The sequence below is a fragment of the Camelus dromedarius genome, chromosome 18, assembly GCF_036321535.1.
Source record: "Camelus dromedarius isolate mCamDro1 chromosome 18, mCamDro1.pat, whole genome shotgun sequence".
Classification (NCBI taxonomy): Eukaryota; Metazoa; Chordata; class Mammalia; order Artiodactyla; family Camelidae; genus Camelus; species Camelus dromedarius.
In genome coordinates, this window is record NC_087453.1 from 45,065,843 (window position 1) to 45,087,216 (window position 21,374).

General features: G+C 48.1%; 1 protein-coding gene across 2 annotated transcripts in view; it reads left to right on the forward strand.

Moving 5' to 3' along the window:
* CFAP61 (cilia and flagella associated protein 61) overlaps positions 1-21,374 on the forward strand; it is a 258,634-nt gene that overhangs the window by 126,818 nt on the left and 110,442 nt on the right. For both annotated transcript variants that reach the window (XM_064475921.1, XM_064475922.1), the window contains exon 18: positions 17,210-17,337. In XM_064475921.1, coding sequence (XP_064331991.1) covers positions 17,210-17,337 — 128 coding nt within the window. The remainder of the gene's footprint in view (positions 1-17,209; positions 17,338-21,374) is intronic.

Below are 21,374 nucleotides of genomic sequence, written 5' to 3' on the forward strand. Positions count from 1 at the left end.
CTTTACGGCCTTACCCGGGGGAAGGAGGGCCCTATCCTGCATTTCTCTCCCTCCCTCTCTCTCTTTCCCTCCGACTTTCCTCCGCCTCCAGTCTTGGGACCACAGACTCTGCCATCACCATGTGTTCTTCTGACATCTGTTGTTGGAAGCATCAACTCTGACTTTTGGTACTCAAATTCAGGCTCCTGTGAGACTCAAAAGCCTCTCAACCTGCTGTCTGCCTTGAAACGAAAAGGCGTGTCTGTCCGATGCCTGGTGTCGCCTGGCTGCTGCCGGAAGGGTCAGGAGGGGCCGCGAGTCAACAGGGACTTGGCAGGAATGAGCTGCATCTGTTAATATTAACAAGACCCGCCTATAATGATAACAGTAATATGCACACAGAGCACAGATCGAGAAGCCCCTCGTGGGCTGGCCCGCTCCCTCCGGCCCCTGGAGGAATTATAAAAACACAGCTCCGTTCGTTATGAAGTGATTTTATGTCAACAGATGCCCGTGTTATAAAGTATTGTAAGTCTAACTACTAGGTCTTTTGTGAAAGCTTCTAGATGTTGTATCTTGTTAATAAATTCTAGTTGAAAAAAGGTAAGATACGATTTCTTGGCGGATGTGAAAGACTAGGAAAAAATCCCCAACAGACCAAGAACCTTGAGAGGTTTTATTCAAACTGAGCTCAGATGGATTAAAAGTCTTGTACATTTTAGGAATTTTCATAAAGCTGCCTGAGTTTATCGCCGTTTACACACTCACCAAATCTGAAGGGGAAACGGCATTTGTGTTCATCAGCGGCAAAGGATTACCTGAGCCCTAGAAGCTGAAGTTCGGGGTGTCTGGAGGCGTGGCCTTCCCGGCCGCCTGGCCCAGGGAGCTGGTGTGCCCCCCCGCTCCCCCCTCCCAGGGCGTGCCCCCCCACCTCCATCAGACAAACAGCTTGAAGCCCTCGGGCCTCACTCCTCAGGCCGCTGCTGTTCTCTGGGGTTGAACCCCCTTCAGGAAGAATAAAACCTTTACCCTGTCCGTTGCGTCAAGACCATTAAGCTGAGTCAAGGTTACTGATGTCAGACCTCCATAGTAACTAACCTAGCAAGCAAGAAGAAGACAAAAAGAAAGCCTTAAACCCAGGGGAGAAAACGGACCGAGTGAGGCATGGAAGGGGCATGGGAGCCATAAAGGGTTTTATGGTATGGAAGGGGCATGGGAGCCATAAAGGGTTTTATTGCTGCTTGTTTGAGATGTCAAAGTGGAGTCAGCCGCCCTGGGGCCGGGTCCCGCCAGCCGGGCGCGGGCCGTGTGATGGCCGCTTGATGACCGCCAACTACCGGCCACCCCGTTGCTCCTGCCTTCAGTGCTTCAGTCATGTCCCAGGTTTTGTTTGTTTTCTGTGTGTGTTTTTAAATATAACTCAGTGCATTGAAATGATCCCCGTGGTGGTTGTTACAATCCAAGTTTTTATGACAGTTTATGTATCTACCCCAAAGGAGCCGAGCTTCCGGGAAGCGGTCTCGGGCAGCTCGTTCTGGTCCCCACAGTGAAGCTCTGCTGGTCGAAAGCTCCCCCCCAGTTTCACCACCAGGCCTCAGGCCTTGGTGTGGTGCCTCCTTGAAGCAGGAAGTGACTGTCAGTTTTTAAAAGTGAGCCGGGTATTAGAATTTACCACAAATTACACTTTGTGAGCAGGTCGAGGAGATGGCCTGAGCGCACATCCCCTGGAATGACGGACAGCTGACAACTGCATCCATTTGCTGCCGATGGCCTTCCTCCACACGCCCTGGGTCTTGGGTCATTCTGTGCTGGTAGGACTGAGGTTAGAGACAGACACATAGACAGACAGACACACACTCGGGTGATCTGGTTCACCCCGAAGGCAAGAGCACATCCCAGAGGCTGACGGAGTTTGGACGGGGGGGCTTCAACCTGCCCTGCCCTGGCTCTGTGTCCCTCTGTCGCCTCAGGGGGAGGTACCTGCCGTCTGTCCCCCACCCCACCCCCCTCTGTGCGCAGCCCCCTGAGAGCTGCCTGCCCTGGAGGATGCTGCCCAGGAACCCTTGGCTCCACTCAGGGCAGCCACGCCGAGATCCGGGTTCCCTTGAGTCCCAAGAGAGACGGGACACTAGGGGCCTGGCTTCTCTTTCCCAGCTGGCCTGCCTCGAGGGACCCGCCCTGACAGGAGAGCAGATGGGGGATGTAGCCCAGCAGGCCCAGATTCCAAAAGCACCTCCAGGCCCTGAGTGACCAAATGCGTCTGTGTGTGTGTGTGTGTGTGTGTGATTTCACTATGAGCTCATTTCAGCTGCATAGAAATAAGCATGCATAAGACACAAACAGGAAGGAAATATACAGAAACAAAGCTGATTGTGTCTAGTACTAGTGTTAGAGGGAATTAAAACATTTCTTCTGAATATTGACTTTGCAGACTAGAACATAAAGCACTCTGTAATTCAACGAGACTATCCAATTAGTTTCATTATATTTCTTTTCAAAATAAAATATGCCAAAATTCAGAACGACCGAGTGAAGTCAGGAAAAGTATGAATAGCTACCATTTGTTCCGTGTTAGACGTGAAGATGCTGTTCTATGTTCTTTATACGAATTAGTTCATTTAATCCCCACAACCACTGGTGGTCTTGAAATTCATCCTGTTGATAAACCGCATCATTAGGTTTCAAACCCAAGTCTTCTCAAAAGCTGCTTATGAACCCACGAGCCTCTCTCTCTTCTTCTCTCTTTCTCTCCCTCCCTCTGACACACACGTGCACACACAAAACAACACACACCATCCGAAAATGTTCCTAGAGAAGTGCTCCATTTCCAAGCATGTCTCCCCGTCGTCAACCCTGAGAGCACAGCGGGTTGCGACAGCCTGGTCCCGGAGTTCTGTTCCTCACCTGCCTCCCCTACCCAGGGTCCTCCCCTACCCAGGGTCTCCCCAAGAGCCAGGCGGGCCCCTGCCCCGCCACGTCACGTGTCTAGGTGTTCCGTTCTTTGTCCCCAGCTCTGATGCACACCGTGGTTTGGGCTCGTCTTTCCCAGGGTCATGCCAGCCCCTGCGTGCCCAGGGTCCTCTGCTCCAGCTCCTGCCTGGACCACGGGCCTGGGTCTGCTCCACGCGGCTGTTGGGAAGCTTGGAGGTGGAGAATTAATGTACGTCATTTGTTCCATCGAGACTCACTGTGTGCTGGCCACGTGCTGGGCCCATCCTTGGCACTGGGGCCGCAGCAGTAAGAAAGCGGACAAACCCCTGCTGCCTGGTGCCCATGAGCCAGTGGGAGGCAGACAGTGGAGAGACGGACAAGGACGCTCTGTGCCAGGCGGGGCAAGAAGGAAGCCCAGGTGGGGATGGAGCGTGTGGCGCAGGGGCAGGAAAGAGCTCCCGGGAGGGTCACTGAAGCCTGATCTGCTGGGGCAGGGAGGCGCTGTGAGGGCCGGGAGGAAGGAGCTGGTTTCACTTCTGTCACACCCCCCAGCAATGCAACGTGTCCCTGCACGAGAGCCCGCCCTCCGTGGGCACAGCCCCAAGGACCCGGCGCTGTTGCTCTGTCTCTTACTTCACGGCTATTTTAAAAGAAGTTCATGCAAGAAGCCCATCAGATGCAATTGAAACGTTTCAGATTCTGTTCTTAAAGCAACCTCCACCTCGTGTTTTGTCCACAGTTTGCTCAAAGCAGAATTAATGCCATGTGGGATTGCAATTCTCCTTAAAATGATGATTTCTATGTTTTAAGAGGCAGGGGAAACCCGGGGACTAAGATGAGAGTTTAGAATTTCATGTATCCAAATGTTTGGAAAAGGTCAGACGTTTTACCTGATGGCAGTGGGCCTCCCACAGATTCCTGGGAGGGTGTTGTAAGAAAAAAAATGACAAAGTAACTGCTGTTTTGAAGGCTCTACTTAACAGATGTGTAGAGTATAGAAATCTATGTATTATTAAATAATTCTTTGTAATCTGCTCAAGAATAAGCAATTTGTCAGCCTGTTTACGTCCTCCCCATCTGGGTACGCTCTGCCGCCCATCTGTCTCATGTAATTATGTAATTATCAATACAAGGAGAGAATAGGTGATACAATTAACAAGAAAAACCGGCCCTGGCCGAAGAGCAGAAATGACATACATCTGTTGAATTGCTGCTTGTTTCTCTTTCTTCATTGTTAACTGTTCATTTTTTTTTCCCCTCATTTCCCAGTTGCACTCAGACTGTCAGCTTGTATCTCACCCTCAGGAGAGCTGCTTCTGCCTTGCTGCACATTCTGTCTCTGCCCCTCCGTCTGTCTGTCTCTGTGTGTCTTGCTCACGCACACGCGCGTACACACACACACACACATGCGCGTGGAGGCTGATCGGTTCATCCAGGCACCAGCGCCACTTTGGAAGAAAAGGGCAGGGCTCTCTTGATGTTGTGTGTCCCTCCTCTGCCCCGCCCGGGGGCGCTGGCAGCCACTTCCAGCACGTGCACCACCGCAGCTGGAGCCCTGGGAAGGACTGAAATTACTCAGGACCGATGGAAGGGCAGGGCGTGCGTGCTGAGCCCTCTCAGGACAGTAGGCAGAGGAACTGCTTGAGTCCAACCCCCCCGCCTCGTGCTTTTGTTTGAAGGTCAAGTCTCAAGCAATACCTGTCACGTCGTAACAGGACCACAGCCCCAGTGGACGGGGTTCACGTCCACATGACCCAGCAGAGCGGTGGCCGGGGTCACTCCCTCGTGCAGTAGGGACTCGTGGGCGTGCGGATGGGCACCTCCGTGGGCACTTAGGACGGCAGTGGGTGGCGGTGGCCACCCGCCCCCTGTCTGCCCTGGCCGGGCTCTGAAGTTCTCTAAAGGATGGATGGTCCTCCTTGACAAGCAGGGAAGCCGCCCTCACAGTGTCATCTTGACAAAACCTGGGATTTCAACCCTCAGGCGCACGGTGGGGCAGCCCCTGGAGCAGTCGGGGTGCCGGTCAGCACTGGGGAGGAAGGTGGAAATGCCGGCTCGCCTTTCCACTGACTCAGCGATGGCAGCGGGGCTTGTGCGTGGGCCTCCGGACTGTCCTGCAGACCGTCGTCCCCTCCTACAGGGACGCCCCTTCCAGAGAGCCCTCCCTGGCCTCCTGTCCAGGAGGTGTGTCTGGAGGGGCGGGGAAGTCGAGAGTCTCTAGTTCCATCATTTCTCGAGGTCTGCCTAAAACTATTTTTTTTAAACACAGTGCTGCTCACTAAGCACCGAGCTTCCTCTGTCTCCTCTCGCTGGGTGACCTCTTACGTGTTGAGGTGGTCCTGTTCCGAGAACGCCTCCCGGTCGTAGCCTCCCACAGTGGAGCCTGGGTCCGGACTTGGTCTGCTGGTTCCCCTCCTCGGGGAGGCGTGGGGAAGGGCCCTGGCTCTACGCCTTCCCTGTTCCGTGGCCAGAAGAAGGCAAACCAGTCCCCGCCTAGTTCCCACCTAGGTTTCTCTTTGTTCCTTCAAATCAAACAGTATTGTTTGATGAATCCTCGGTAAAGCCGACAGCCATCCCCCGCTCTGTCTGTGTTTTGAATTGTTGTTTCCACGGATTTTTTTAAAAAGCCGTGGATCCCCACAGCACAAGCAGAAAGGAGAAAATGGCTGGACGCCCTGTGGGGAGAGCATTTTAAAGGACTAAGTAAAGGGGACAAATGTGGCTGGGTCCCTCGAGGGATTTGGTCGGTTTTGACTTTATACTTACTTGTTTCCTTAATTCAAAGTTAAAATGATTTAATTGCAGCCATAACTGACTAATCCATTAAGGGTTTTAAAGGGAAGACTGGCCCCCTGGAAGCTTTCTTTTGTCATTTCTGGTTTTGAAAAGCTTTTAACAATGCTTCTTTTCATGAAACATTTCAGTTTATATTTTTGAGTATTTTTTTTTTAGACAAAAGAGCCTAGACTGGTAGTTTCTCAAGAGAAAATTATTATGAAAGAGCTATATACATGCACATATCATATTCAACTAAAAAATAAGAATGATAAAATCCTTGTGTTCTGTCCTGAACCATATTAAAAGTCATTAAAGCTTAGACTAAACGGTTTTCATTTAAGCCTCAAAAGTGGCATTAATTTTTCAAGTGGTAACTGTTGCTTAAGATGCTATTGTCCCTGCGCGATAAATGTTTAATGATTTGGTAGAACATGCATGGCTTAAAATCCATTATTTATTGCACCTTCTCTTGCCTGGCAAAGGTGATGATTTTATAGCCCCAGCAGTCATGCAAACACATTTATACAAACCGACGGCGGATAATAAATTTCCTTACTGTAAATGTCAGTGGGTTTCATGTGTTGCTGCCATTACATCTTGTTTGGAAGCCGAACGCCACACAGTTATGGGAGCCGCCAGATGGTGTCATTAACACGAGCACTGGGGCTGTTTACCGCTGACGCGCATGTGAGAAATGAAAAGTTCTGGGCTGTCTTTGCACTGGAGCGTGAAGTCAGCCGTGCCCAGGTGTGAGGACCGCGCAGCACGCTCGCCTCTTCCCTCGTGTCCCACCAAGGGAGATTTTAGTTGTTGCTGCTGTGTTGTTGTTTTCCATATATAGTTTGTGTTTGAAGAATACACAGCAGAGCGAGCCAAGGGGGACACTCTCCCAAGGACTGCTGCTTGGTCCTGTATGTGGAGTCTCAGACACCCTGCAGGTGACACCTGCCTTCCCAGGGGTGGTTCCCACAGGAGTTCCAGCCAGCCCCCCTCTTAGGCCCTCCAGGCACGGCCTGGCCTTTTGTGCTAATTAGCTGCCACAGGATTGCCGTTGCCGTGCGTGTGCACGCGCGTGTGCCTGGTGGCTTCAGATGCCGTAGACACTTACTGTCTTACTGTGAGGGAGACGCTTCCGTGGAGAGCGTGGGATTAGTGTTGCCCCGCAGTGCTGCCCCAACCGTCAGAAACTGATTCAGAGAATGAGGAGAAGGAAAGGCGTGGGCAGTTTCCGCGCCAGTTTCTTCCGTGCAGTTAGCTCCCCTTTTCCCCGAGAATCAGCAGTGGAACCAAGACGTTTGCTTTCCCTGATCTGATGCGAGGCCTCTGAGTGGCTGGCATCGGCCTCCGCGCTTTCCTAAAACCTGTCCCCACCTGTGCTGGGCACTGACCGCGCCCACTCGCGCTTGCCTTCCTGTAAAGGTTTCTGCTTCACTCTCTTTTCGTTTCAGTTTTCAGAGACGCTGAGTCTGTTTATTCCTCCCTGCCAGTCCTTCCCTCCAACCAAGAGACTGGCCCATGGATTCTGACCAGGTTCCTTTGAACTTTGTTTTGAGCCTTAGAATTCATGCTTCGTCGGAATTTTCAGAAAGGCTCAGCCTTTCAAAACAGTCATTGTGTTGCTCTCACAAAAGCCGAGCAAACCTTCTGGTGTGCAGAAATTTAAAGTCACGTGAAAGAGAATCCAGAGATGAAAGAGGAATGCAGGATTGCTTCAGACCAGCTCCGAGACACAATTGGATGTCGGGGGAAATAAAGAGCCCGATGGAAAGACTGAGGCGTGCGTGCCGGAAGGCACACCTTAGAAACGAGAGCACAGTCGTGCGCTCCAGCTGGCTTGCAGGACATGCAAGTGTGCATGGAAAAGGGTCCAAGAGTGAAAATAAAGAAATGCTGGGGAGACAGCCAGCTTGAAAAGTGGCCTCCGTGGAGCAGCGCTCACTCGGACAGGAGATCTCAGGAAAGTGAGCTCCTCCTGCCCCGGCAGAGGAACCGAGACCTAAACCAGCCGAACAAATAGCCATGGACCCAACCCGAGCACGCAGCCCGTCCCCAGGAGAACAGAAAGCTCCCATCTCACTCTGCACCCAGAGGCACCCAGAGGCACCAGAGGTTTTCCTCCCTCCCCACCTGTCCCCTCCATGTCTGCTTCCCTGGGCCCGTGCGGGACCAGTCTGCCTCTGAGGACATCATCTGGAAACGCATGTGTGGAGACTAATCTGTCCTTCCGTGGGACGTGTCCCCTTCCAGACCCGCACACGGGCTTTTCCCTCCCATCCGGAGAGTTGTTCTTGCCCTTGTCCACCGGGGAACATCTTATATTCATTCTAAATCCCACTCCGCTGCCGCTCCCTCCATGAAGACCCCCCTGACTTCCCGCCATCATGAGTCCAGTGAGTGCTCGTTCTTCTAATCCGCTCGATCCCAGGTGGGTTTGTTACACAGTCATAGCTCCCTGACACACTGCCTTTATCACACACACTGCCTTTTATTTGTTTACATGTCTGTCTGCTGACCGAAGGAGAATTCCTTAGACAGGAGCCATGCCTGATTCTTACCTCAGCCCTAAGGCTGCTGCTAGGTGCGTGGCAGGTGCTCAGTGTGAATTTGCTGAATTGAAATTTTCGAATTAAGCTCTACGTCAAAGCAGATGGGAGAATTTCAGGCATCAGGATTCTGAATAAATTATGCCAGTGCCCTCAGAATCACTCCACGTATTCAGCTGCCTTCTCCACCAGCAAGTCAGACCGGCCTTGTTGCTAGAATATTGATTTCATACAAACATTGTTTTCCCTGGTATTGCTTCTCACACTGGGGAAATGACTCTTTGCTACAGAAACTCCTTGTTGTATATTTGTAAGTTGCTTCTATGGGAATGAAGGCAGATTCCAGTCTATTGCCAGGATATTTAATGTGAAATATTTTAAAGCCTGTGGCTGATCATCAGCTGTTCTCGCACCCCTGGTAAGCCACGGGAACCACCCTTTACGAAATGGGATTGAAAGAGAAGGATGGATGACCCGAAGTCCTCTCTCTTTAATCTAGTAATGTCCAGACAGATGACACCTCACACATTCCCCACAAACATTTTTTTAGGAAGTGAACACAACCAACAGCACAACTTTTTTCACTTAGCAGAAGTCTCAAGAGAATAAACTTACCTCCGATCGTTTCCTATATTTCTCTGATTCATTACCTGTCATTAAGGCATCCAAATTCCGTACTATAAACACACACACAAGTGCATGTTGTGTTTAATACGTGGAGGCCCATTTTCACCCTCAGACGCCTCGAGGAAGACGCCGTCATTTCAGACGGGCACTGTTTCTCAGGAAGAATGCCTTCCATCGCCTTGGAATTGGAGTGTTTGCGAAACCTCTGAGGCCATGCCTTCCTTTCATCCCATTCCAGGCGGCTCTTTCGTGGGCATGTGGGAGCTGAGAATGGCTGGGCAGCTGGATGTTAAGTCAATGAATTCTTTCAGGAGACACGGATATCATATAGTAGCAACCCGTGCTTTCAGAGCAACGCAGGGCAGCTCACTGGTGCCGAGAACCATCTCCCTGCGCGGATCTGCTTCCTGCCTGCCTTTCCCCGTCTGCTCACCCCAGAGTGTGTGGCCGACACTGTACCGAAAATGATGCGTGGACCCTAACGGACAGGATCCGCTGGGCATGACGTGGGGGCCCAGAGGATGTTTCTAAACACGTGGCATCACTCCCTCCAGGTGGGGAGGGAGGGCGTGGAGCCAGTTCTGGGTATCCTGGCGCGTGTGCTGGCCGGCCCCACGCTGTGGATCTGTGGGACCCTGTGTCTGAAAAGCCAACGGTGCATCTCCCTCACCAACGTTCAGGTATCGCATCAAAGCCATCACGTTCCCGATGATCACCTGAGCTACTTGTTCCGGCTGTTATTTAATTAAAACCCAGTGAACTTAATCACCTTTATCAAATCTAAGATGTCATTATTATAAGACTGTACTTTTCTGTACCACTAAGAAAAAAACACGGCCAATTAAACTGTGACACAGTGTCTTCAGGAGAGCCCTGAACGGAATAGGAATCAATCGTGGAAGTCTTACTGCTTTGAAATGTCTCTCGTGTATTCAGACAGGAGAGCCAGTCTACATCCCCAGCAGCTGCATTGTTTGCCGTGTGATGGGAAAAAAATTTTGCATGTGTCTCAGAACCAGAATGTGACACAGCTTCATCTACTTGTAGGTACCTGTCATCCTTTATTTGTTCCTGTAAGGCACTTGATTGTTGCATTGCAAGAAAATATGAAATTACAGCCATTCCTCCAATGACTAACATTTGCTTCGCTAATGTCAAATTTGCACCCTGCCGCTCGGTTTCCGGGCCTCTTTGGGAACACAATAAGTGTTCATTTCGATGCCAAATCATGCTGTAATCTTTTTGAAGGCGTTGTCAGCAGCAGTTAAACTCAACACGTGTTGTCACATAATGCACATGACTTTCCGGAAATGATGACAGTACACAGCCATAACCAAGTCACCCGTGCCCAGAAAGGACAACTGTGTCACTGCCGACACCTGACTGATCCCAGCGGCTGAGATGGCATCGTGCATGAGGCTGATTTCAGGGATGCTGATGCAGGGAAAAAATGCATCCTAGAACTGAATGTCGTGGGATGGCAATAACTTGAACTTTTTAAAACCTTTGCAGAATAATGACAATTGCCAGGTGGGAATTATGGGTGTAGGAGGGATGGGGAAAATGGAGTTTATAAGAAAAATGCAAGTTAAGCGAATTTTCTTATTGAATTATAAAGGCTTAAGGAATGACAGCAAAGACCATGCATTACCTCCAATATCCATTCCTTCCTTTAGCCTTAGTAATGGAGTCTCAGTTTTATTCAAGGCAGCAATGCACCCAACTAAGAGAATATGTTTCTCAGCCTACCTTGCATCTGACTTGACGGTATGACCCAGCTTTGGCCACTGAGATGGTAATAGAAGTAGTTGGAGGGCCATTTTGAGAAGGCAGCTTGAAGGGAGTGGCTCACTGGAAAGAAGGCCCTTTTTGCTTTCCTCCCTTCTACTTCCTGCTGCCTGGAATGAGGACATGATGGCTGGATTCCCAGCAGCCATCCTGGGCCATCCATCCTTGAGGATGCAAGCCTTGCACTAGGATGGGGAGCTAGGCAGGTAGAAGTCTGGGTCTTTGATAAGTTTGTGGCTCTGTCTCCACAGCCCTGGGCTGTGCGTTTCGAGATTTCTTTTGCAGAAGAGAGAAATGATCTTCTATCCTGTTAAAGCCACTGTTTCCCGTTTAAGCTGTGATTTCTGTTGTACCCAACCCTACCTGAAACAGGAATCTTCTTTTTTCAGCTGGGATTCAAGCTCCCACTGGTTGCCCGGAATCACGTGAAGAATGAAAAGGAATTAAAGGCATCATAGTTCTTTAAAGAATCCTTCATGGGTAGTGTTGCTAATAATTTTGCAGAGGCCAAATTCATGCCTCATTCTCTTCCCAGACCTTTCCTGAGTGCCCGGAGTGTGCCTGGGGCAGCGGCAGGAGTGCTGCGGTGAGCCCAGCCCAGCCTCGGCCCCACGTTGCACCGTTTTCAGTGTGCCCGTCCCCGTGACAGGAGAGACAGCCCGAAAGGGTCCTGGAGTCATCGTCACTCTCCGCAGGTGACAGAGACAGAACAGTGTGCATTTTCCCAAGGGCTGGAGCTGCGGAAACCGTTAGCAGTGAGCTCCCCTTTCCCTGACAAAGAGAAAGGTAAGAAAATCCTTCATAAAACGAGGCTTAAAACCACGGCACTGTCTTGACAGCCCCGGCTCTGCTGGGACAGAGGTGACGGACTTCCTATCATGCTCTTGAGTCCTTTTAATGATTTTCGCAGAAAGGCTTTTCAGAGTTGCATTTTGGATCTGCGGAAGAGCTTTGCGACTTACTGATCCTTGTTTATGCGTCCATATCTCCCTACTCTTTACTTACGTGGTAAATATTGCGATACTTTGCCCCAAAGAGGTCAACTTATGAACTTTGACCTCTGAAACTGACACTGATTTTTATAGCGCTGTCAACTGGTCATTATTTACTTTGATCAAATTGGGAAACGGGGCTTCTCAAAAAGAAGAGAGAGAATGGAAAATCATAGGGAGAAAAAAATTACATTTATAAAGCAAAAATAGGCTTATTAAGAATTTCAGAAATCCTACTCCTAATGGCGCTGACTCTTTCCATCTTCCATTTCCTTGCATGGACAGAGCTCCTTTGAAGTCGTTGGCAGCTTTCTGTAAGGAAAACCATCTCTACGCGGGTGTGGGGCTGAAAACGGAGCGCCTTGTTTTGCCCTTTTAAAATGTGTTTTTCGAAGATTTGCCTTTCATATTGCAGATGGGTGAGAGGATGTGCAACTTTACCGCGTGTAACATCTTTGCCTGCAAAGCTCCAAGTATTGGTGGGCGTTTTTTAATGAATAGTTCCCATGTTTGCCTGCTGAGGAAGGCAGAGGTTTGTGTAATTTACTTCCATTTTACACCCGAGGAAACTGATATTTAAGGAAAAGAGGCTCAGCATTTCAACCAGTAGCAGAATTAAGGAAACAAGCCCAAACCTTGCCACTAGGCTAATGATGCCCGGTCCAGTGACCTTGGAGGCTGAACGTGACCCCCAGACGAAATGGTATCGTTAGAAAAAGGTCACCACACATGTTGTTACGTCCCATTTCAGTGTGAATTGGGTTTACTGTGTGGGATCATTTGCATCTATTTTGACTGCTTTCTAGTTCAATGGACTGTTTATAATTTTAGAAACCTCTGATTTGGGATCTGTTGTTGAAATTGAGTTTCATAATGCTTTTGTTGTCATTCCAACTCATTTAAAAAAAATTGAGGGGGAGGGGGAGGTAAATTAGGCTTATTTATTTTGGCAGAGGCACTGGAGACTGAACCCAGGACCTCGTGCAGACTAAGCACACACTTGACCACCAAGCTGCACCCTCCCTCCTCATTCTAATTCATTCTAAGTGTACAACAGACACCAGACCAGAAGGGGAAACACAGAACTCAGGTCTACGTATATCAGATAAAATATATTTTGACCGATTGTTTGTACACACAGGACAGTTAACAAGCATGCAGAAAACTCAGAACTCTGTGTTATAAGGTCTGTTGATAAATGTATGTGAATCACGGCATAAACTCACGTGAGGATGCACGCCAGTATCATTTTTACTAAAAAGATCAAACCTAATCCGAAGTAGATCTAATTATGTCTAAATCATTTGTTTGGTCATTTAAGCAACTGGAAAAGAACCAAGAGAAATAATTTGAATCAGTAGAAATTATGTCAACGCCCTTTTAGAAGGGCTCATGGAAGGCAAAGTCAGCATGTCGCATGTCTGTTTTCTCACCATTTATTGAATGTCCAGCAATGTTACGGAAGGACTTGTGCAGAAACAAACCAAAAATAAACTAGAACAAAAGGGCCTCAGAAAACAAAGATGTAGCCCCTGACCTCAGAAAGCAAACTGTCTAGGTGGAGGGCGACGGACAGACCTGATGAATGAAGGGAACAGACCTCCTGGGCGGCTCACACATTCACGTGTACATGGTGTTTTGTTCCAGAAGCTCGTAGGAAATTGCGAACAAATAGGTCAAAACTTAAACATGTGCTCATTTCTATTCCTTATTTTCTCATCTCAACAGCCCCCCACCAGACTTCTATCATCATTTCCCTCCAGGTCCTGCGTGCACCCCCCCTCCCCCGCTCTCCTCCCTCCCCCCCCTCGAGCCCAGCCCTAGAGTTTCCCAGCGGGGAATCCCGCGTTGTCTTTCTTTCCTATCCCGTCTAAGGGATGGAACTTAAAGCTTGGGTTTCAAACTCACTGTGAGAGCCATAATCCATCTTAAGGAACATCTCTTTTAGCCCTAAAAGGTCAGCTTGTGCGTGATGCATGGTTTATTCCTTCTCGCTGGGGTACCTGTTGTTCTCTATATTTAAAATCATCCTTTTGTCTAAAAAGGCTGACTTCATGTCATTAGAAAAATAGAATCATAAACGTCTCAAAAGGCCATGGAGGTAAGAATCTGATCTCTCACCCATAGTATCGCTGGCATGGTGTCTAGTTAAATAGCTTATAGAGACGCCTCTGTTTGATTTTTGGTAATTTACCATCACAAGGGATATTTAATTTCTGTCTATAAAATATGAGTCAATAGATAATGGCTTTTATTTTTGCTCTACTATTAAGGAAATAAAAAACAAAACCAAAAATCTAAAACGGGGCCTCCAGTGCCTGGGACATTTTTGGTAGGTGATCAGACCGAGTAGAGGGAAAGCTGGCTGGGCTCGGTGGGTCTTCCATGTCTGCTTTTCTTGGCTGTGAAAACGTGTAGTTTGAAGGAACATGGAAGTGGACACATTCTGCTCTCCTCCCACGATGCCTCGCGCCTCCGGCTTCTGGGCAAAACAAGCCCTTTGTGAAGCAGCAGAAGCAGTTTTCATTCGCAGTTGTCACTGGAAGACATTTCCAGGCTGGAAAGAATTTTTTTTTCATGATATTTAAAAACCATCTATCCTAACAAAAGAAAAAAATAATGTGGCTTTTTCAGGTCACTTTTTCATACCTGATGATGAATCTGTTTTTAATTACAGCCTGGGCACAAAATTGGGTTTCTTGAGAATCACTGTGGCGTCCGATCACCCTCCCAAGACGCCCACCACCGTTGGTGCTGATCTAACTCGACACCCGAGGCCACCTTGTGTATTCAGCGGTTAGGAAGGTGATTTCTGAGGCCTGGCAGCTGTCGGTGTTGAAGCTATTGTGTGGAAAACAAAGGCCATTCTGTTCTGTTCCCCAGGCCTTTGTGTCGTTGATTCAGGAGCCGTTTTGTAAATGGGGTTTAATTCTTTACCAGGGAATTTCATTACTGCCCGTGTTTCGATGTTAGCATATGCTTCCGGACAGCAGAGGCGAATGTCTGAGCACACCGCCTGTGGCAGGAATCTTGGGTTCTGACCTCTGTGAGGATGCTTGCATCTTATGTCTGTTCATTAGACCTGCGATTGGATGCCATCATCCCGCCACCTCGGCTTCCTGTCCTCTGAACTCTGCACCACCAGACCCAGTCTGCTGCCACCACCCCTGCCTTGGGAATTAACCAGAACACAGTACACGGTGGCACCCACGTGTACCAGCATTGACTGTTTCCTTGCAGAATTTCTCATCGGCCTGTCCCGGGAAATTCTCACGGGACCGATCAGTCATATTTGTTTGAAGAAGAGATACTCACTCTTTAACTTAAACTAGAGACATTCATTATTGTCATTTAGAAAGTTGATCAGTTTGGGAAGGTTTTAGTTGCGTGGAAAAGAAACAAACCAGCCTAAACAATCGAGGGAACACAGTGGGCTGCATCTTTCTCCCCAGCTGTGCCTCCCCCCCGCCCCCCGGGGCCGTGCCCTTGCTGTGTGCCTCTGAGGGTCCTCCCACTACAGGTGAGACTGCCTCCCCAGCTCGGTGGTGTTGGGCTCAGCCCTGCTTTGGCCAGGCTCAAGAAGTATTGCTTATTCTCTTTTACCCTTGTTGCACTGTTACCTTTGCCTTGAGAAGGATAGCCCCAACTCTCTCTCATCAAAAGAGATAAAAGAGATGTGAGGCCAGTCTGGAATCTGCAGGCTAGAGCCAAACCCAGATGAATCCAGCCGACATCAGCCTTCTTCCAGCTGACCCAGTGTTACATGAGTGAGAATAGATGGCAGTTTTTTCAAACCAATGCATTCGGGGTGGTTTGTTACACAGCACTGTTTTGGCAACAGCTGACTGATATTTATTGCTCATGTAGCTGAAGAGTCCCAGGTAGCATGGGCTTCAGGTCGGGTTTGAAAAGAATTCCCGTTCTGTTGCATTGTGATTCTCTTGGGGCTTCACTGCAGGATGGTTTCCCTCTTGGTGGCATGATGACTGTACCACTTCAGGCTTCATATCTATACCTCATACCGTCTGGAAGGCAAGAGGCTTTTCTTCTTATACCATCACACAGAACCCTGGGGCTTCACTCTGATTAGGCCAGCATATGTCACATGTCTATTATGGGCCAACGAGGGTAGGATTATGCGACTTGGTTTATGTCAATCAGAGTCCCCTCTTAAAGATGCAAGAGGGTTCTGTATTGTCCAGAATCCACCATGTGCCTCGTTAGAAGTGGGAGTGGGGGTGAAGCAGATGCCGAGAGGCACCAGCAATGCAATTTATGGAGACAGTCTAAAACCTCCAAACTTTGTTTTGAATTTCTATTAATACATTATAATCAAGATGCTTTTCTAGCTCCATGTTACTGGGCTAGCTAGAGCTAGAGAGCAGGCATTTATCCTCTGGATTACACAGGTTGACCTGGTAAATGGCAAAGCACGTGGCCACAGCCATGCTGCCGTAGGCACTGGCTGGTAGCTGGTAGCTTAGTTTTCTATAGGACTTTGCCATCGGCCTGCTGGACTTCCAACTCCTAATATCTCAGGAGTTTAAGAAAATTAAAAATAATTTGAATCTACTAGAATTTGAAGATCTCTGGCCTAGAGAATGAGTTAATGCTAATGGAATGAGAATTTAACCCAATGGGGTGCATTGGAGCAGATGTCGCTCCACTGACTTCTGGGTTCCATTGCTTCTGATGAGAAGTCAGCTGTCAACCTTGTTATTGTCCAGGCATCACAGTAAACATCACATAAAAATGTGTTGAATTTCTGAATTAAAAGAGAACCAAGGTCTTCCAACACAATCTAACATTCTTTCAAGAGCACCCCGACCACCTCCTTGTAAAACCTTCCTTTGTACCGTTCATGCTCCCACTGAAGCCTCTGCAGGAAAGTGAGCCAAACGAATCAATTCAGGTAATTTTTTCAAACCTGGACAATAAAATGATCTCCAGTTACTTTCTGGGCTTCTGAGAGTCCTCCGAGGCCCTCAGTTATTCGAAAGACTGAACAACCCTTACTGTTCAATATGTTTTTGTCACTCAACATGTTTGTCATTTTACGAATATTTCTCCACACCCCCTGTGCACAAGGCGCTGTGCTGAGGAGTGTGAGAAACGGAGAACTGGAGGTGAGTTAGTACCTGGCGTCAGGCACCCAGCTCCTGAAGTCTGATTGTTCAGGGTTTCAGGGGGACCTTGGACAGAAGGGAAGATGGGGCCTATGATAAAACTATAGATTCTCAGGGAGCAGCTTGTCTGTCTTCTTGTGTAGTTACCTTATCATCTGTAGTCATAGGGGGCCTCAGTTCTATATGCAACATCTGTCAGCAATAAGACAAAAACGATCTAAATCAAGAATTTGATGTGAACCAGCCTCGGTAGTAGGTGTATTTCCATATTCTTACCTGAGTTTTTTAAAACTGCCTTCCCGTCAATTTCCTCAGGGCTGCGCACGGGCACCCTTCACTTTGATTTGCTGGTAATGTCCTGGCTACATAATCACCATTTTGGGAGTGCAGACTCAACTACGTTTTCCTCAAGGCCCTTTTTCTCTTTGTATTTTTTTTTTTCCAGGTGAGTTATGCCTTGAACCATACGAACAGAAAACTAACGTTGGAACCGAAAATAACTATCAACGCCAAGATTGTCGTGGTTGGTGCGTCCAGCGTCGGAATTTCCTTCCTAGACACACTGGTGTTCTGGTGAGTTGTTTTACTTTATTTATTCGCTTGTCTTTAAAGGGTTCTTTCTCTTCCTACACCTGAGAGGGTCCCTTGAAAGGACAGACCCGAGTTGTTTTGCTATCACACATACCTTGCCTATGTGGATAAATGAACCAGTGGAACATTCTAGATCGGGGTTGGCCAACTATGGCCCCCAGGCCAAATCTGGCTTTCCACTTGCTTTTGTAAATCAAGCTTTATTGGCACACAGCCGTGCTCCTTTATTATGTGTTGTCTCTGTCCCCTTGATACAGAGGCGGACTTGAGCAGCTGGGGCAGAGACTGTGTGGCCTGCAGGCACTCTGACCCTTTCAGAAGAAGTTTTCCAGCCCCTGCTCTATACCTGTACTCCCCGTATCGAGCGGGATTGTGAGCATGGCTGAGAGCATTTGTCAAAGACGTAGATTCCCAGGCCACACAGACGTACCGAATCAGAGACTCCCAGGTAAGGTCCTGGGACTCTGTGTGTTAGCAGGTGCTCTGTGGGATCAGGAGGATTTGGGAGCCTGGTCTGACTTTACGCGTCCCGAGTGGGCTTTCAGAAACAGCAGGTGGGACAGGACCTTTCTTTCAACCCCTGCATTTTGGGTGCCAGGGACCAGAGTAAGCCCCTGGGAAGCAGGTCTGTGCATCCCATTGATGTGCTTTCTGCTACCCTCAAAGCACTGCACAGTCTCCTTGAAGAGCCCATTTTCCTGACAGGTGCTTCCTGAGGATGCTCAGCTTCCCCAGGCAGCTCCCCTAGGGCTCCGCGAACTCCAGCCCCTCTTTCCCGGGAGGGGCCCTGGGGCGCTGTCCAAGAGCTTGGGCTTGCCACCTGGCAGCGCCACCACCAACCCAGAACCCTCAGTGTGCGCCTGGCTTCTCTCAGACCCAGTTTCCTCATTCATTTTTTTTTCCATTTTTTGGGGGGGGATATAATTAGGTTTATTTATTTATTATTATTATTTTTTAAATGGAGGTGCTGGGGATTGAACCCAGGACCTCGTGCATGCTAAGCATGTGCCCCACCAGTGAGCTATACCCGAGCCCCCCATTTCCTAATTCATTGTTCAAAAAGTGTCATAGATGTTTTTTAAATTTTATTTTTATTTATTTTTTCATTGAGATATAAATTGATTTACAATGTTATACATGTTTCAGGTGTACAACATAGTGATTCACAATTTTTAAAGGTCATAGTCCATTATGGTTATTTTAAAATATTGGCTGCATTCCCTGTGCCATATAATATATCTTTGTACCTTATTTATTTATTTATTTAAAATTTTTTTTTATTGTAGTCGATTTACAAAGTTAGTTTCAGACGTACAGCAAAGCAATTCAGTTATACATAGACATACATATATACACACATATTTTCATATTCTTATAAGTTATTACAAGAAATTGAATATAGTTCCCTGTGCTACATTGTAGGTTCTTGTTGTTTATCTCGTTTGTATATAGTATTGTGTATCTGTTAATCCCAAACTCCTCATTTATTCCTCCTCACCCTTTCTCCATTGGTTATCATAGTTTGTTTTCTATATCTGTCAGTCTATTTCTGATTTGTAAATAAAATTTGTATCATTTTTTAGATTTCACATATAAGCGATATCATATGGTATTTGTCTTTCTCTAACTTACTTCGCTTAGAATGATGATCTCCAGGTTCATCCATGTTGCTGCAAATGGCATTATTTTATTCTTTTTATGGCTGAGTAGTACTCCATTGTATAAAGATACTACATCTTCTTTCTCCAGTCATCTGTCAATGGACATTTAGGTTGTTCCCATGTCTTGGCTGTTGTAAACAGGGGTGCTGTGAACATTGGGGTGCAGGTGTCTTTTCAAATTATAGTTTTCTCCAGATACAAGCCCAGAAGTGGGATTGCTAGATTGTATGGTAACTCGACTTCTAGGTTTTTAAGAAACCTCCATACTGCCCTCCATGGTGGCTGCACCAAATTACATTCCCACCAACAGTAAAGGAGGGTCCCGTTTTCTACATACCCTCTCCAGCATTTATTCTTTGTATAAAAGTTCTTTTCATAGATGTTTTAAAAGACCCTGACTTTGGGGAACCACAGACTCCTAAATCAGGAGAATGCAGTTTTCTCTGGATCTTTTTGCTCAGGATCACATGAGGAACTTTAGCTACTGTTCAAAACTGTAGCTACTAACAGGTGAGTGGAAGATGGGGAAAAACATCCCCATGCGACTCCTCCAGAAGGCGTCGAAGTGTGAGGGGCCAGGCAAGGAAAGGGCTTGTCCCTGGGGGATATGGAGACGTGCTGACTCCAGGTGGTCATTTTGCTCATTTGACGTCACATTTAACCAGAGGAAGATTTTTTTCACTTTCCAGCCAATTTGTTCAACTCTCCTCAATTAATCAGAAATAAGTCCCATGTCATCATTGAAATCAGCACTGAGTTCACGTGCTTTAAATTTTGCGATCGGTCTTCAGCAGTCTTTCATTGCAAGAAAGGAGTAATGCGAAGCAGCCAGGATCATCCGTTTTTCTGCGCAGGCCGCGCTGTAGTCGGAGGACGTCCTTTGTCCTGACGGGTCTCTTCACCTGCGACTCTGAACGGCGCGCCGTGTGCAGCTGTTTCTGAGCAATGAACGATCCAGCTGGAGCTGTGAAGTCACAGCAGTCCAGGAGTTATCATAAACAGGTCTTACGTCTTAATTTAGCTACATACCTAGTCATTATGTCTTACTTGAAACGATTCCATTAAGACATACACATATAATTTTCTTTTTTGTGGAATCAACTTAGATTTAATAAAAGCAAGTATAAATTCTGATATAAGTACTTGGTTGATTAAATTTCTCAATCAGACAGACCTTTTTAAAGCATTTTGAAGTACCCATAATTCTCTATCATTGTCACACAGATTACATACACTAAAAATAGACCGCTGTCAGTTTACAGATCTCTAATCCTTAAGAGAGGAAATCGTTTTCTCATTATTTTCTCTCATTATTTCAAATTAGCAATCTCCATAGTAACCCGCTGCATATTTTACTTTACCAGTTTTGCTGCCATTTGAGCTAGATTTTATAAATGATTTGAGCTCGAATGAAATTGAAGAAATGCAGTTTTCACCAAACACGGGCCCCCAGTGAGGATCAAATCCACATTTTGGAGGCAAGATTTAGGGAAATCGCCCTCCTTATGCGCCTGCACAGCATTATTAAGCTCAGCTGGGGCACCCTAGTTCCTGGAAAAGTCATCTGAGGCCCAGGACAGCAACCCCTTTTACCAGCAAATCTGGTAATCGTGTCATCCAGTGGTAAATCAGACGCAAGTCTTTATTCTTACGTTATTACATGCCAAAAAAAAAAAAAAATTACAGAGCACCTTAGGTCTCCTCTTCAAAGGCACCAAAACAGTCCATGCATAAGCCCTTTGCCCTTGTCACACTCTCCCTCCCCCAGGTGCCAAGATGCCACTGGGGGCGTTGATGTGATTTGCCCAGAGTAGGCGCCACGTGTGGAGGGGGTGTTGACTGGATGTTTTGGGGTTTTTAGTGCAACCTGCTGTCTGGTCCTCAGCCATTCCCTGGCCACAGCTGCCCCTGTGGGGACACACCTTCTTGTCTGGTCATCGGGGCTGTGGGTCGCCCAGCGTCTTCTTGTCCCTACGAGAGCAAGGCCTCCTGGGCCCTCCAGGGCCTGGCGACATGGTGACAGGCGTTTTCTAGAGACACACACCAGCCACCCTTGTGGTTCTCTCCGTCCTCCTGGCCCTGGTGAGTCCTCCAGCACTGGGCTGAGGGGCCGCCCTGCCCTTGGACTTTCTGCAGGCCCTCCCGAGGGCCCTGGCTAGCTGACACAGGAGGGGAAGGGTGCCGGGGACGCAGGGGTGGATGCAGGGTGGAGGTGAGGCTCAGCTGGTTTGTCCTCACACCCAGGTCTTGAGCGTTTGTCTTCTGAGGGTGCTGTGCCCAAGCCACTCCTCAGGGAGCGAAGGAGGGAGCGGGTCCAGGCCCCTGCCCTGTGGGCACACCCGCCCTGGCCTCCTTTCC